The sequence below is a fragment of the Ascaphus truei genome, chromosome 12, assembly GCF_040206685.1.
Source record: "Ascaphus truei isolate aAscTru1 chromosome 12, aAscTru1.hap1, whole genome shotgun sequence".
NCBI lineage: Eukaryota > Metazoa > Chordata > Amphibia > Anura > Ascaphidae > Ascaphus > Ascaphus truei.
The window spans coordinates 32,660,429-32,676,075 of NC_134494.1; the positions used below are offsets into that span (position 1 = coordinate 32,660,429).

At 49.4% G+C, this 15,647-nt stretch overlaps 1 protein-coding gene across 1 annotated transcript in view; it reads right to left on the minus strand.

Annotated features, from left to right (window-relative positions):
- SYT13 (synaptotagmin 13) overlaps window positions 1-15,647 on the minus strand; it is a 24,228-nt gene continuing 8,581 nt past the window's right edge. The window contains exons 2-6 of the mRNA XM_075567256.1: window positions 13,540-13,744; window positions 11,118-11,252; window positions 9,857-10,170; window positions 2,551-2,677; window positions 1-1,536 (exon numbers count right to left, since the gene is read on the minus strand). Of these exons, the coding sequence (XP_075423371.1) occupies window positions 1,226-1,536; window positions 2,551-2,677; window positions 9,857-10,170; window positions 11,118-11,252; window positions 13,540-13,744 (1,092 nt within the window). The 3' untranslated portion in view covers window positions 1-1,225. The remainder of the gene's footprint in view (window positions 1,537-2,550; window positions 2,678-9,856; window positions 10,171-11,117; window positions 11,253-13,539; window positions 13,745-15,647) is intronic.

Consider the following 15,647-nt stretch of genomic DNA (forward strand, 5'->3'; position numbering starts at 1 on the left):
CCCTCTCTAGCTCCCCATTCCGGTTGGGCAGAAGTGGGTTCCCGGCGCCAACTGGAGGAAGGAGAAGAGGGAGAGGAAGCACGGGGCCCCCGAACCGGCAGAGAGGTGCGTTTGTTGGTGAGAGGGGCTTACCTTTTCCAGAGTGGGCCACCTCATCTAGCGTCACCATGGTGACCGACAGCAAATGGCGCCGAAACATCATATAACAACGCGTAATTACATCATGAAACCTGACCTGTTATTGGGCCTTGAGGATTGGAGTTGGCTGCCCCTGTAGGCTGTTATATATCATAGCTTCACGGTTCCGGGTAGCCCGGAGGGTATTTCATAGTATCACTGTTTGCTGCGTGTATCTTGAGAAAGGCCCAGACGTTAGGACCGTACCGTTGATCTTGGAATAAACTTGATTTTGCTCCAAGTCCCTGAGAGTGCTGCAACCTTGGTCTGTGCACTAAATGATCTCTGGACACTCCAGGTTTCGCGGGCACCCATGGCAGTATACAATGAGCTTTTACCGGGGGTGCTCCTTTCTGTGCATCTACTGTACGTCTGCCCCCCCTTACCCTCGTAGCGCCACTGGGGGCCTGCGACATTTTGAGAAGGTAACACTTTGCTGCTCAGCCTGGCAGGGAAAGGGTGCAGAACACACACATAGCAGCTCTAATTCCTGGCACACAAGTTACTGAGATAACAGCATGCAGTCCATCTGTGCTGCAGACGGTCCATATAACATTACCTTACAGATCAGTGGCGTGGGTGTGTGTATGTATGAAAGTATGTGTATATATATATTTATAACTGCAGTGTGTGGCCCTGGGGGGGTGGACCACAGGGATTTTATTTACAATGCCAACAAAAGTTTGAATGAACCTTACTGTAACAGGAATGTACAGTGACAGTTTTATAGCTACTTTGTAGATCCAGGTGGAGCATTTTGACTCACTATACTGGTTGAAGGGCACATGCAGGTTTTGGGAGTGCTTGAAAGCTGACCTATTGACCCACTAATTAGTATACTGTAGGTTGCCTCCTAGATAAGATGTACTCTATATTCACACGGTTGTGTCACATGCCTGCTGCCTGGTGTGAGTTCTGGGTAGAACTGTGTGGTGAGGTCCAATGTAAATAAAGCTGACACATTTAGCAACGGAAGAGATACAGGTACAGTTAGCTGGTTTGGCTACCATTTGCATGTGGATACTGTATCTTTGCTAAGGCAGTTCAATTATGGGTGCAAATGGTGCCACATAGCTATTTGCCTTCTGGGGTTATTCATCATTTCCTGCCAATGACTCTTTTCTGTACTAGTCCATTCTAGGCCCAGGCAGCAAGTGCCCAGGAGGACACGGTTTGGTCCCCCGTTAGGATCCTGGCAAAGCATCTCCAACTGCACACTGAGTTCACCCAGCAGCTCTGGGGGCACCTCAAACATGATCATCTCATTCCACACAGGGTTGATCTTATGCTTTGCACGCTTGGTCTGCTTCTTCTTCAGCTTCTGTGACTGGTGAATGAGAGTGACTTTTACAGAGAGGTCTACAAGGGACGAAAGCAAAAGACATACAGTACTACCAGGAAGTGATACAGGTAACAAGCAACAAAGGTCTAAAGGCCAAGGTGTGATGACCCTCAGCAGTACGAGAATAACTTGTATAACTACATTGTATTCATAGAAATACAATGCCCCCTTTTTTCTATTGGTAAATACTTCCATTCTGTTTTACTCCTCCTTGCTGCTGGGGAGATCTGTCCTAATCCTGGACCCAGCCATGTACACCTGCTCTCGCCCACGCCTCAATGGCACCCCATCCTTCCCTCTTAATGGTGTTAGCTGATCTAATTTAATACTGACCAACCTTATAACCCACCTCTCTTAAAATAAGCATCCCAATAGCCTGGACTCATGGCTACTCTCCCACACTCAGTCACTCCTACCAACCATTGTGGTCAAGCACTGCCATCTACTGCACTTATTCCCTCACCTGCTGTCTCTGTAAGACTCCCAACATAGCGCTTAGATTGTAAGCTCTTGGGGCAGGGATTTCCTTTCCTATTGTCTGACTTTGCTGCGCTTATTGTATTATTATATTCCCTGCACTGTATTGTCTTTGTAAAGCGCTGAGCACTCTGTCAGCACTATATAAATAAAGATATACATAGCATAAATGTTTTAATAATTAGGTGCAAAGAGACCGATGTCAGTTATTAAGGGGAATGTGTTCAGTCAGCACAACACCCCAATGATCACACTAAAGCCTATCATTAAGCCGCTCATCGCGTGCATGCCACTCCATGATAGCAAATAAATGTCTAGGTCTTGCCTTTGCAGACAGGGAATAGTAAGATACTTATCCTAGATAAAGGTCATTATCCCATTATTAATTCACCTCACACTACTGTATTTGTTTCATAAGAACCTTTTCTATCCTCCTTGAAGTCCCACCCAAATTCCATTGTTTCCTCCGTCCCCAGAATATTTCCCAGCCGCCTATAATTAACCCTCTTCTTGGGTGTGTGTTCGTAACTTGTGCTACTGTGTATACCACGCACCTTTCCCCAGGAGGTCATGCCACCGGACGGAATGTATATTCCTGGCTTTGATGAGAACGACAATGAGACGATTAGCAGCTGGGAGATAGCTCAGGGAGAGGAGAACCTCACCAGGAGAGTCTGGATCCTATGGGCAAAAAATGAGACCCCATTAGCTCCAGTCCTAAATCCTTATAATTGTGGCACTTCCATCTCTCTCCCCTTCTCTCTTTACCCTTCTGTCTCCCCCCCCCCTCTCCCCTCTCTCCCCCCCATACAATACATTGCAGACCTAGGGGGAGCGGGGATTCAATAAGTAATGAAACTGACATACAAATGTGAAGATTAATGCAGGGGGATAACTTATGTCAAATAAGTCCTAATTAAAAGTGATATTCAGACGTATTACCAAGTACATATGTACACTAGCAGATACATGTTAATTCAATTACCTTGTATCTACTTTGTAAAATAGTAGCCCCCTAATATCCCACGTGGTCAGCTGGTCATTGGCACCCCCATGAGTAACTGACCACAAAGCACTGCAAAGGGGTAAATACTTCACAAACTTCATTAATTTCCCCCCTTACCTACCAAAGAGGCCAGGTAATGCCGTATTAGCTGCTGAAGCAGGTAAGGGGTTAACTCTTACCACCCTCCCCCATCACATTGTTTTGACTTATCATAAGCTTAGTGCCGTGGTATTCAACCTTTTTTTGGTTAAGGAATCTATAATTCTATAGTGAAATTCTGGGGAAGCCCGAACCTGTCTAATAGCGCGTCTGAGATCAGATGCATTGTAAAGAACCCCAACCCTCTCTAATAGCGCATCTGAGATCAGATACATTGTAAGGAACCCCAACCCTCTCTATAGCATGCCTGAGATCAGAAGCATTGTAAGGAACTCCAATCCCCTCTAATAGCACACCTGAGATCAGATGTATTGTAAGGAACTCCAACCCTCTCTAATAGCGCGTCTGAGATCAGATGCATTTTAGGAACCCCAACCCTCTCTAATAGCGCGTCTGAGATCAGATGCATTTTAGGAACCCCAACCCTCTCTAATAGCGCGTCTGAGATCAGATGCTTTGTAAGGAACCCCGACCCTCTCTAATAGCGCGTCTGAGATCAGATACATTGTAAGGAACCCCGACCCTCTATAATAGCGTGTCTGAGATCAGATGCATTGTAAGGAACCCCAACCCTCTCTGATAGCGCGTCTGAGATCAGATGCATTGTAAGGAACCCCAACCCTCTCTAATAGCGCGTCTGAGATCAGATGCATTGTAAGGAACCCCAACCCTCTCTAATAACATGTCTGAGATCAGATGCATTGTAAGAAACCCCGACCCTCTCTTATTCCGCGTCTGAGATCAGATGCATTGTAAGGATCCCGACCCCCTCTAATAGCGCGTTTGAGATCAGGTGCATTGTTAATTTTCTGTATTTGGTACAATTTTCAAATGACTTGAAAATTGCAATCCTTTATGGATGCCCCAGGAACCTAATGCTCCTTAGTGGATAAGGCAGTAGTAACTCCGGCAACGTAACGTGATTTCGGTATGACACATTGCTTTTGAAAGCTTCTTCACATTGTGAAGGAAATTCTGATTTTCGTGTTCAAGATGAAATTTTGCAGAGATACAAATAAGTGCAATCGGTGAGGGTCTCTCAGCACTGACCTAACGTGCTGGATGTATCTTTTTTTCCCCCTGTGTATTTATGTATTCATTTTGTTTATATACTGTATGTAAGAAAGGGGCTTTGCTTGTGTTTGTAGCATGCTATGAATATCTTCATACTGCATCATCAAATCTATAACACCAGCAGAATATTAAAACCGGGAGATTAATAATAACCTCACAAAGGCAGCTTGTGAACAGAACTATAAATAGCTCCCCTCTCCCCCCCCCCCCCCCTCTCCCTCCTCTTTAAAAGAGATGCAGGCATTATCTACATCGGGCTCTCTCTCCAGGGTCTTATGACGCAAATAGACATCTCTGCTCAGCTTGCAGCTTCTAAGTCCTAAACTGGGACATGCAGCCACTGTAACGATGCGTTCTGCCGCCTTTTCTCCCCACCAGGGAGTGGTGGTGATTGATCATGCCATCTCTCGATGAGTGTGCAAGAGCCTGGAATGGCAACGTCCGATTCTCAGCTTGCCAGATAATATTCTGAACATTTTATTCTATCTGCTGCTAGTAATGAGAGAGGTCCATTTTGGGACCGAAACGTTGATCCTTTTCTAATAAAAGTATGTTTTATTTGTTCACCGCTCAGGGTGGCCTTCTCCTCCAAGCTGACGTCTTGGAAGCTGTTGGCCTATGTCGTATAATGTATCCTCACCTCTAGCAATAACTTGATACTTTTCTGTTTACCTGACTCCACTCTTATTGTTATTAAAATGAACATGGCTATGACTGAGTCCCCGCTGGCGCTGATCGCACTCATGCTTGAGAGCGGTGACGTCACCAACTCTTAGAGCACAAGCGTTCTGCTGACCTGCAAAAATTTGGGAGCGGGAGGCGGTTTTATGAAGGGAGGGGGCGTGTCATTGGCTGGATCGGGGCTGTATGTGTGTCTGTGTCTCTCCATTCACTCCCTCCCCCCTTCCAAAAATGACAACAAAAACATTTGTGCAAGAAAAATAAAAAACCTCTCGCCACTCCCACCCCTTCCACCTCTCTCCCCCCCCCACTTCCACCTCTCCCCGTCCCCCTCCTTCCACCTCTCTCCGTCCCCCCCCCCTCTAGCTCTCTCTCCGTTGGACTGCTTTTCTCTTATTCTCTTCAGAATAAGTCACTAGAGAATATTTGAGAGGTGGGGGAGGCTTGTGTGCAGACCTGATATACTTTCCCCAGATAACACATCATATCCCAGTATAACTCAGAAAATCACAGTTTCCATAGGATTTAATAGCAATGTTAGTGCAGAATATTATCACCTACTAGCTGAGAGACCCGGCGTTGCCCGGGATGTAAATGCGTAATAGGTAGTATTATTTATAAATCGTGGAACAATAGGTGACTGTTTGTTGTAAAGGTTGGATAATAATGTTGAAAAGAAAGATGGAAGAAAATGTAATACGATGTTGTATAAAAATGGTTTATTGTAACCACACCACAGTACAATGTATATTTTGGTGCCATAAGTGATGTAAAAATCTGAGTCGTGTGTCCTGCTAGGGTGTGAGGCGGCGGGTGGCGCGTGGGTTGTGAGTGCTGTGTGCGAGTGGGGGTCCTGCTAGGGTGTGAGGCGGCGGGGTGGTGCGTGGGTTGTGAGTGCTGTCTGTGAGTGGGGGTCCTGCAAGGGTGTGAGGCGGCGGCTGGCGCGTGGGTTGTGAGTGCTGTCTGTGAGTGGGGGTCCTGCTAGGGTGTGAGGCGGTGGGTCAGTGATGTCGGTGCGTAGGGGCGGGAGGCAGCAGGTGTGTGTGGCGGCAGGTATGTGTCGAGTGTGGCGGGTGTCTGTTGAGTGCGTGCAGCGGCTGTGAGGCGGTGGGTGAAAGGCAGAGGCGGCCGAAGTAAGGGCGGGTGAAAGGCAGAGGCGGGGGTGGGGAGGCGGTAAGGCGGGCATGAAGGCGAAGGGCGGGCGGGAAGGGGAGGAGGGGGTGGAGGAGGGGGGCAAGGGGTGGAGGAGGGGGGCAAGGGTTAGAGGAGGGGGGGGGGAAGGGTTAGAGGAGGGGGGGGGAAGGGTTAGAGGAGGGGGGGGGAAGGGTTAGAGGAGGGGGGGGAAGGGTTAGAGGAGGGGGGGGGAAGGGTTAGAGGAGGGGGGGGGAAGGGTTAGAGGAGGGGGGGGGAAGGGTTAGAGGAGGGGGGGGGAAGGGTTAGAGGAGGGGGGGGGAAGGGTTAGAGGAGGGGGGGGGAAGGGTTAGAGGGGGGGGAAGGGTTAGAGGAGGGGGGGAAGGGTTAGAGGAGGGGGGGAAGGGTTAGAGGAGGGGGGAAGGGTTAGAGGAGGGGGTGGAAGTGTGGGAGGGGGTGGGAGGGGAAAGGGGAAAAAGAGGTGGAGGGGGGGGAAGAGGAGCGGAGGGGGGGGGTGGAAAGGGGAGCGGAGGGGGGGGTGGAAAGGGGAGCGGAGGGGGGGTGGAAAGGGGAGCGGAGGGGGGGGGAAGGGGAGCGGAGGGGGGGAAGGGGAGCGGGGGGGGGAAGGGGAGCGGGGGGGAGGTGGTGGAAAGGGGGAGAAGGGGGGAGGTGGTGGGAAGGGGGAGAAGGGGGGAGGTGGTGGGAAGGGGGGAGGTGGTGGGAAGGGGGGGGGGCGGTGGGTAGGGGGGGGAGGCGGTGGGAAGGTGGAGGGGAGGTGGTGGGAAGGGGGGGTGGAGGCGGTGGGAAGGGGGGGGAGGCGGTGGGAAGGTGGAGGGGAGGTGGTGGGAAGGGGGGGTGGAGGCGGTGGGAAGGGGGGGGAGGCGGTGGGAAGGGGGGGAGGCAGTGGGAAGGGGGGGGGAGGCGGTGGGAAGGGGGGGTGGAGGGGAGGTGAAGGGGGGGTGGAGGGGAGGTGAAGGGGGGGTGGAGGGGAGGTGCAGGTGAGAGGGTGGAGGGGGGGGGTGAAGGGGGGGAGTGGAAGGGAGGTGAAGGGGGGGGGAGGGTGGAAGGGAGGTGAAGGGGGGGGTGGAAGGGAGGTGAAGGGGGGGGGTGGAGGGGAGGTGAAGGGGGGGTGAGGTAAATGGGGAGGTGAAGGGGGGTGGAAGGGAGAAGTGGAGTGAGGGGAGGTGAAAGGGGGTGAGGGGAGGTGATGGGGGGTGAGGGGAGGTGATGGGGGGTGAGGGTGGGTGAGGGGAGGTGAAGGCCGCTCACTCACCCGTCCGGCAGGTCCCACGTGGATCTGAGGCGGGAGGCAGCGTGTTGTGGCCGCTCTCCCGCTGTGTCCCGGGCGCTCGCTCGCTCCCCCGCTGACTGTAGCGGCGCCGGGGGGGGGGGGTATCGGGGAGACACTGACACTGGAGGGGAGGGGGGGGTGGAGGGGAGGTGAAGGGGGGGTGGAGGGGAGGTGAAGGCCGCTCACTCACCCGTCCGGCAGGTCCCACGTGGATCTGAGGCGGGAGGCAGCGTGTTGTGGCCGCTCCCCCGCTGTGTCCCGGGCGCTCGCTCGCTCCCCCGCTGACTGTAGCGGCGCCGGGGGGGGGGGGTATCGGGGAGACACTGACACTGGAGGGGAGGGGGGGGTGGAGGGGAGGTGAAGGGGGGGTGGAGGGGAGGTGAAGGCCGCTCACTCACCCATCCGGCAAGTCCCACGTGGATCTGAGGCGGGAGGCAGCGTGTTGTGGCCGCTCCCCCGCTGTGTCCCGGGCGCTCGCTCGCTCCCCCGCTGACTGTAGCGGCGCCGGGGGGGGGGGTATCGGGGAGACACTGACACTGGAGGGGAGGGGGGGGGTGGAGGGGAGGTGAAGGGGGGGTGGAGGGGAGGTGAAGGCCGCTCACTCACCCATCCGGCAAGTCCCACGTGGATCTGAGGCGGGAGGCAGCGTGTTGTGGCCGCTCCCCCGCTGTGTCCCGGGCGCCGCCATCTTGGGCACTCGGCGCCGCGAGGCAGCCTGCCTGGCCACTGGCTGTTCCCCCGCTGGGGAGGGGTGAGTTGTAGCGCCGGGGAGGGGGGGGCATGTATATGTGTGGGGGGGGGAGAGGTGGGAGATATAGAGGGGGGGTCTCGCACGGCCGCTGACACTGGGTGGGGGGGGCGCTGAAGGGGTAATAATATTGTGTGTGTCCCGCTGACTGTAGCGGCGCCGGGGGAGGGGGGGGGTCGGGGTGAAAGCGCGGGAGACACAGGGAGAGGAGGAGGTGCGCGCGGGTGCTGCTAACACTGTGAGCCCCGCTAATGTATGTAACAGTGTGTGTGTGTGTGTGTGTGTGTGTGTCACTGTGTGTGTGTGTGTCACTGTGTGTGTGTCTGTCACTGTGTGTGTGTGTGTGTGTGTGTCTGTCACTGTGTGTGTGTGTGTGTGTGTGTGTGTGTGTGTGTGTGTGTCTGTCACTGTGTGTGTGTGTGTCTGTGTGTCTGTGTGTGTGTTGTGTCTGTCGTGTCTGTCACTGTGTGTGTGTGTGTGTGTGTGTGTGTGTGTGTGTGTGTGTGTGTCTGTCTGTCACTGTGTGTGTGTGTGTGTGTGTGTCTGTGTGTGTGTGTGTGTCCCCCTGTGTGTGTGTGTGTGTGTGTGTGTGTGTCCCTCTGTGTGTGTGTGTGTGTCCCTGTGTGTGTGTGTCCCTGTGTGTGTGTGTGTCCCTGTGTGTCCTTTGGCCCGTCACTCTGCCTCAGGCCAATGAGAGGTGTGCGGGGGCGGGCGGGCCAAGGGACCAATGAGATTTCCCCTAGGGACACCGGACATCCAGGCAGGCAGGCAAACATACAGTGCTTTCACTAATATAGTATAAGATCCGAACATCTCACATAAGAGAGAGCAATACAGCTTTCTACACCTGTATGGCACTGAGTATAAAGCAGGGGAACCTGGTTCAATTCCCGGTGTCGGCTCCTTGTGACCTTGGGCAAGTCACTTTATCTCCCTGTGCCTCAGGCACCAAAACATAGATTGTAAGTTCCACGGGGCAGGGACCTGTGCCTGCAAAATGTCTCTGTAAAACTAGCAGCGCTATACAAGAACATATTATAATTCTCTTGGTTAAGGTTCAGGTCCCCTCATGTAAAAATATATAAGTAGGCGAGTATTGATCCGACAAGTTTTTAGCTGTCGGATAAAGGGAGAAATGACAGGTGAAGAATGAGATTGTATCCTATTCTAATCGCTGCTTTGTGTAACTGCTTTATAGAGAAGGTATGTTACGGGGAATGCGGGTTATTGCCCGTTTAGTTGCGTTAACGCATATTGGACCATAATAAATAATCCCCAATGAAGAATATATTGTAGTGCCGACGAGTATTCTAAAGCAATTCTGGGGCTATCACCAACAAGATCCAGGTACGTGCTGGGTACTGTACATGCTGCAACATTTCAGTGACATTTCTGCAGACAGACTAATGGCCCATCGGATTAACAGCGGGGGTCACTGGCAGTCCCATTCAAACTGAATGGGACTGGCAGGGATCCCTGCTGTGTTAATCCGATGGGCCTTTAGTCTCTGCAGAAATGTTACTGAAATGTACCCAGCATGTACCCAGCATGTACCCACCATGTACCTGGATCTTGTTGGTGATAGCCCCAGATTTTCCAAGGCAAGTTTAAGACAAGTTTTAGAATACTCGTCGGCGCACCTGTAATGAGCGGCAGCATAGCTTTACTGCTGATGGGTTGTGGATGAATATCCTGCTTGATACGAGACACCATAGTGAAGGAGAAGACAGGAAGCGCACAACCCATTATTCTCATTATTGTGGAACCCACCTTCTCTGGAGCCCTGAGATCCACCCACCGTGCTGTACCAAAGGGAACGCCAATGTTCGCCAGACTCGGGGTGATTTCCCCGGCTACCTGGTGCCTGGAGAAGCGGTCACAGTGCCGCAGGGTAAGCGTTAGTGTGGCCTCTGATCTCTCCTCCTCCTGCAGTGGAAACAGCAGAGCTTCCTCCCACACGGTGTGCGGGGCCCTCTTTACCAGCGCTGTTTGAGCCTCTGTTTGCCCGCGGCTGGTGGTGAGGGTACCCAGGACGTAGCAGTGACTGCCAGAGTCCTGATCCCCTGGAAGTGAGGAGGCCACAGCTAGAGGGTAAAAAAAAGAAACAGAATCAAACGTCAGTGGTGAAGAGCTGCAGTGTACATTATTTAAGGCAGCAGTTCAAGCGGTCGTTTTTGTTTTTTTTCAATTGATTTTCCCCCTCCCCCCCCCCTTTTAATATGCGCATCAATACAATCCACACAATGATAAGTAATTAGCTAAGTTGCTGATCGATACGTTCTCCTGTGAACAATCGGCGAAGTTTCGGCTGGGGGGTTCACTATATATCAGTGCACCAAAAGAGGAGCAAAGATGCAAAGTTCTGTGGGGAAGATCATGTGACCAGGCAGTCACTGGATACAATTGGTGCACTGCTAGAGAGAGGGCGGGGCTAAAAAAAAAAAAAAAAAAAAAAAAGGTGTGCCAGAGCCTGTTTGAGAAGAGGAAGGGGATGTGACTTTGTAAATGGTTGCTATAGAAACAAAAAATGCTTGTTACATTATAATACATTAAAAATGTAATTTCAGAGTTGTTTTAAAAAAATGCTACAAGTATTTTCTCATAGTACCGAACTGATTTTATAATAAAAAAAATACACACATGTAGGATATTGCTGTGTCTACAGCTTTAACACCTTAAATACACGCTGTAAACAATGTTTAAAAAAAAAATTGCAGCAGATTGACCAAAATCCCACAGAAAGTAACTGTTTTTTTGCACGTGTTGATCCAGTGTTAAACAGTCTTGAGTAATTTATCAAAGATTCCTGACTGCAAAAGTGGCAAAAAGAATTCTATAGACTGCAATAGAATCTGTTGCTTTTGTCTTATACCAATATCGCTCACGTTTTGCAGCTGGGAGACTTTGGTATATGACCCCGTTGTCTTTCCAGGTAAAACCCCCAACTGAAATAATAGTGAACCAGTCATGCTTGTTTTAGGATTATTAGTGGGTCTCTCCTCTTCTTTGCTACAAGTATTGGGGAACTTACCTTCTAAGAAAGACACACAGAGCTCAGCTGCCTGACGATCATATCCCACGGAATAGCGCATTTTAGGAATGTGGTTATAACTAGACATCTTTTCCACGTTCTCTTCCTCAGGAACGAGCGTGGGCTTGCTCTGATCTAGAACCGAGGTGCAGACATAGGGGATTATTCATGGAGGTGCTACATAGGAACTTTACCATTGACTTAAATGGGAGTTTCCATGTGGTAGCACCCGACTGTACCATTGTATCTTTTTGAATAACCCCTACATAAACACAGAGCCAGGTTAAAGGCTCCTAAAGCTGTCTGTCCTCTCCAATAAACATTTATATTGCGCCCACCCTACAGAATTTCCCACTCAGATTCTCTTCCTTCGTCTTAAAGGGAAGTCCCATTTATCCAAAATATACTGGATTTGAACAAGAAAAGCGAGTAGATTAAAGGAGTCCGTCCATTTATCACCTGAGATCTGACCCAAAAGACTGTTCATGGTCCCAAGGTTCAGCAAAGTATCCATCCGCTCCTCCTTCTCTTACCGTTCACCCCAAAACTGGAACAGTCTACCAGAGACTCTCACATCCACCACCAGTCTAAATTCTTTCACATTTTAATCTGGTCTGTAACTGTTACATACGCCTATAATATATATTATCTCTTACTGTGCATGCAATGTCTTGTATATAATGTATACCCTGTTCACTTATGTAACTGTATTTGTAACTATGTATTATTTGTCATCTTAACTCTATGCCCAGGACATACGTGAAAACGAGCGGTAACTGTCAATGTATTACTTCCTGGTAACACATTTTATAAATAAATACTGGATTTAATGATGATCTATTATCCTGCTGGTGTACTGAGGAACCATGACATGTTTGTTGTTTTGCAGGACCAGTTCCAACCTGGCCAAGGCAACGTGCGACGTCACTTAACCCTTTATTTACTAGATTGCTCTTAATTGTTGCACTGGGGAAGGATCTTGAAAACTGCATAAATAAAACCACCCCCTTTTGATCTTTTGCATGCAACCGAGAAGCTGTTACTGCAGTGTTGGGCAAAGATCGGAATGTAGTGTAAAAAAAATGACAGGAATTATAATTTGTGTTGAGCAAATGGCTGCAGAATTATGCCGGCTTTTTTGCCATCTGTCTTACATTTTACATTGGTAAAGAGGCGCCATCGTGTATCATTTATAGCGCATACGTTATGTTTTAAGACGTACACTGCTGGCCACATCCGACACTGAAGGGGTTAAGAAATTGAAGTTAAAAGTTCTTCATTATGTCCAAAGACAATTACACTGTAGAAAAAGTGAAACTTCTAAGGATTTTTTCGTACTTAAGGGAAATTGAGGAAGGCAGCATTGCTCTCAAAAGCGTGTCTTTAAAATATATTATTGCAGCACCTGTTCACCTCCCACCCCCTACAATGTTGTCATATCCAGGGGCAGGCCTACCGGCAGTTTGGAGTGTCATGTCTGGGGAGGGTACTGACTGGGTCACATGCAGATGGTGTGATGCCTGTCAGTACTTGGACCTGCCCTGTTATGGGGCACGGTTACAAACCCCTCCCTGGGTATAAAAGCTGGCACTCCACCAAATTGTGGCTGTGTGTGTCTTCTCTCCCTCAGTGGAGTGGGAGGGCTTCCCCTTGCCCCATCAGGATGTGAGGGAGCTAAGGAGGGGCTCTTGGGGTCTCAAGCCTCTTGGGTCTGCTCCAGGGATTGTGGAGGAGGATGACTGAATACATCAATAAAGACCCAGTTATACAGCAGCTGGTGTGAGCCTGTTACTGGGGGCAAAGTATCTGCCTGTGGGGACATATCCTGTCTCTGCCCGGACCCTCATAGGATGGAAGCACTGCACCAGAAGAATCCCTGCCCTGTTGCTGCTCCCACTTACAATAAGCGGAGCCCGCAGACCTCCTGGAAGACCACAGGTGAGCTAAACCGCACCAGAGCACACCCTGTAGCTACCAAATATCCCGTAGGGGCCTGCAACTGCAGGCTAGGCCCTGTGCAGGAGTTTAACCCCAACACTGCCTGTTCCTATCAGTGTTGAGGCCAGTGGAAAGGCTATATTATAGCCAGGGGCACTAGGCTACATTATCTTAGTCCAAATAAAGAAAAGTATCTCCTAGTATTGAGGGATTCATTCATTTCTGTGTAATATGCAGGCATAAGCTAATAGGGGTCCATTGGTACAATGGACATAAAACAAAAGGTGACACTGTGTGCTAATTTGCATGTCATTACCCAGAATCCCTGGCTGCAGTGAGAACATTGTATGAGAGATAATGGGGAAAGGCAGAGTTGCAGACCTGAAACATGTGAATGCGCTCACAATCGGTATTTGCTGACTATATTGCAAATCCAATATGGGTTTGTAAGGTTGTGAATAAATATCCCTTTCAAGTCTGGTACCTGAAACCGTTTCTCCTGAGCCGGTTGCCACGTATCTGTACCCATCCGGAGGGGCGGTCATTTCCTTCTGCTCGTCCTCTGCCGTCTTCAAAGGTAAGTCTTTGCAATTAACAATCTCAGGAGACGTTTGCTTGGGGCCATAGTTGTGAGGGAAGTGGAGCTTTGCCTGCGGCTGCACCGGTTCTATACACTTGTCAATACTCAACTGAAGCAGAGAAGGGGGAGAAATGAGTTGGAAAGATGGGTAACAGAAGCAGTGGGAGAGTCACAATATTATGCAAAACCTTCCTGTGTAGGCCAAGAATAAGAGAGTTGAAAATGTCTGCAACCTCATACAACACTGCGATTATGCATCATGCAACAATTTATATTGTTCTTATGTGGATGGTTGACTTTCTGACTTTGATATAACGTGTACTGTGTGTGTGTATATGTGTGTATATATATATATATATATATATATATATATATATATATATATATATATATATATATATAAAATATATATATATAATCTCTCTCAGCCACCACCAATCTAAATTCTTTCAAAACTAAAGCTGTCTCACATTTTAATCTGGTCTGTAACTGTTACATACGCCTATAATATATATTATCTCAAACTGTGCATGCAATGTCTTGTATATAATGTATACCCTGTTCACTTATGTAACTGTATTTGTAACCATGTATTATTTGTCTTAACTCTATGCCCAGGACATACTTGAAAACGAGCGGTAACTCTCAATGTATTACTTCCTGGTAAAACATTTTATAAATAATAAATATAAAAAAATATAAAACCAAGCAAACGTCTGTGACATCATCACAAGGATGAAGAAATTAAAATGGCAGTGGGCCGGACATATCACAAGAAGAAATGACCATCGTTGGACAAAGATGGTGCTCAACTGGATTCCAAGAGAGATTAAAAGACCAAGACGCCGACCAAAAATAAGATGGGTGGAGAAATCAGAATATATGTTGGAGCAGCATGGAGAAGTGAGACTGTAACCGCAGTACCTGGGGGATCATTGGGGAAGCTTCATCCAGCAGTGTGGACACAAGGGGAAAAGATGATGATATGTGTGAGTATTTGGAAATAAAGAATTGAGGACTATGGGCCATTTAATGAACAGTCTCCTGCCATATGACACATTAATTGTTTTTGGCCTGTAGGGCGTCTCCAGAGCCTAGGTGTCTTACGGCAAAACACGGCTAAATATATTTGAGCTTAAATGTGCGTTATCTGTAGACACTCTCTTTATTGTGTGCAGTTTGAGTTAGTTGCGTAGTTAGTTTAAAGGCACAATGAATTCCCAGTTTTTCTATCTGCTATTTGGTGCTAGTGTAGCCATGCCATCTGTGGCTACTAGTTTGCTTCCCTCCTGGCAATAAGCCCTGGTACAAGCAGGCCTTGTCAGTAGTTGATATGGGGTTTTCCCCCTCCTAGGAGCTGCACTTGAGTGACAGCGGGAGGCGGTGACATCAGGCCTGGGCATGACCAATCATGAGACAGACCTGATGCCCTCCTCCTGTCTGTACTTAAGGGCAGGTACCGCCCAGATTTAGCAGTGCTTTTCCCAACTTGAGGAAGGCAGGTCACACATTGGAGAGGCTGATTATTGGGCCTTCTCCAGTCCTCTTCCCTCCGGAGGAGAGTGAGTATTGACCATTCCTCTGCCACTGCTATGGAGGCAGGGAAGAGCTAGGACGGCTGTGGGTGCCCTTGGCCTGAGTGACTTTCCAGGGACCATCCTTCAGTGGTAGCTGAGAGTTACTGCATCGGGCAGAAGCCTGCCTTGTTACAGTGCTGTACAGAAGAGATAATAAACCATTCCTGTTATACCTCCTGCGTGGTGCGTGACCTTACTGGGGGAGAGGTAATAGTTCTACCGTGGGAGATCACCTTCAGTTCCTGGAGCCTACGGCAGATGATGGTGCTGCACTGCTAAAGAGATATGTGGGGCATAAACAACAGAAGCTTAGTCCTGTGTCCCCACTACCACCAGCGGACAACTCAGCCCACATGCACCAGACGATCCGTAATCGCCAAATCTCCCACCGAGTGGGGGAAACACTGTTACATTTTAGACAAAACTTAATGTACA